The 1405-nt window shown below is 63.3% G+C and overlaps 1 protein-coding gene across 1 annotated transcript in view; it reads left to right on the plus strand.

Moving 5' to 3' along the window:
- Window positions 1-129: 129 nt before the first annotated feature.
- ATEG_01810 (uncharacterized protein) overlaps window positions 130-1405 on the plus strand; it is a gene marked incomplete at both ends in the record, with an annotated part of 4639 nt that continues 3363 nt past the window's right edge. The window contains 2 exons of the mRNA XM_001209175.1: window positions 130-300; window positions 339-1346. Of these exons, the coding sequence (XP_001209175.1) occupies window positions 130-300; window positions 339-1346 (1179 nt within the window). The remainder of the gene's footprint in view (window positions 301-338; window positions 1347-1405) is intronic.

The raw sequence follows: 1405 nt of genomic DNA on the forward strand, positions 1-1405 counted from the left end.
AAAATAAGTGATGGGGAATACAGCTAATTGCTAGCGGGTCCAATCGCAATATTAATCTGTCGGTCACTGTAGGACCAGACTTCATCACAAGCTTCTCGTATCGTCAAGCGCAGCAGTCGTCCTATCAGCATGTCCAGCAGGCGTACCAACAGCAGCATCAAACGCAGCAGCAGCAGCAGGCCCAGCAACAAAAACAACAAGCCCAACAAGCCCAACAGTCCCAACAGTCTCAACAACAAGCTCAGCAAGCTCAGCAGACGTATCAACACCCTCGCTATCAACAGCCGCAGCAAGCCCAGCGTTCCCCGTACTCGCAGCCTCAGCAGCACCAATTCCAGCAACAGGCCTACCAGCGGCAGTATGCGCAGCCCCAGGCGCAGTACCAACAGGCGCAGGCCAATCAATACCAGCAGTCGCAGTACCACCCGCAACAGGCGCAATATCAACAGGCACACGCACAACACGCACAACACGCGCAGGCGCAGGCGCAGTCGCAGTCGCAGTCCCAGCCACAGTCGCAGCACAAACCTCCATCACACACCCAAGCCCAGCAACCCTCCGCCACCCCGTCGACGATAGCTACTGCCGACCTGGTGCGTCCGGAGTCTAAATCGGAACCGAAGCAGCCGAAGAAACAGGCCAAGCCAACGGCATCCCCCGCGACTGCCCCCAACCACGTCAATGGCCAGACGGTCTTCCCGGCGACAACCCAAAACACCCAGACTTCGAGTGCTACAACCGCCCCGACGGCGACCCCCGCGCGTCCAGATCAGCCGAAACCGGCGGGGAGCGAACAAACCCCCACGCCGCGTCGTCGCGGCCGGCCCCGCAAGTCGGAGATCGATCCCAATGCGCCCCCGAAGCCGAAGAAACCCAAGAAGACTGCCGCTGCGCAGGCAGGTGCCCCGGGCGTGCCCGGGGCGCCAGGGGCAGCTCCCGGCACCGCAGCGGCCCCGGGCACACAGACGATGCCTCCCACCACCGGACCCCCAGGTGCACCGGGCACTGCTCCCGCTCCGGGAACGGGCCCCGCCACCATCACCAACCCCGACGGCACCGTTGTTCCAGTCAAACGGCGTCGCGGTCGGCCACGAAAGTCGGAGATTGATCCCAATGCCCCGCCGAAGCCGAAGAAGCCGCGCAAACCAGCTCCCTCGAAAGAAGGCCCGAAACGGCCTCGCGGTCGACCCCGGAAGGCTGATGTCCTGGCTCGCAAGGCCGCCGAAGAAGCGGCGGCGGCGGCGGCAGCAGCAGCAGCAGCGGGGCGGACAAGCTCAAGCCCTCGGCCAAGGGACAGGGTCAGGGACTGCCTCATGCACCGGGACAAGGGCAAGTTTCTGGACAGGGTCAGGGATCAAGGCAGCGAACCCTTCAAACCTCGGTGCAGAACCAGATGCAACCCGGA

The sequence above is a fragment of the Aspergillus terreus genome, genomic scaffold (genome assembly GCF_000149615.1).
Source record: "Aspergillus terreus NIH2624 scaffold_2 genomic scaffold, whole genome shotgun sequence".
Taxonomy (NCBI): Eukaryota; Fungi; Ascomycota; class Eurotiomycetes; order Eurotiales; family Aspergillaceae; genus Aspergillus; species Aspergillus terreus.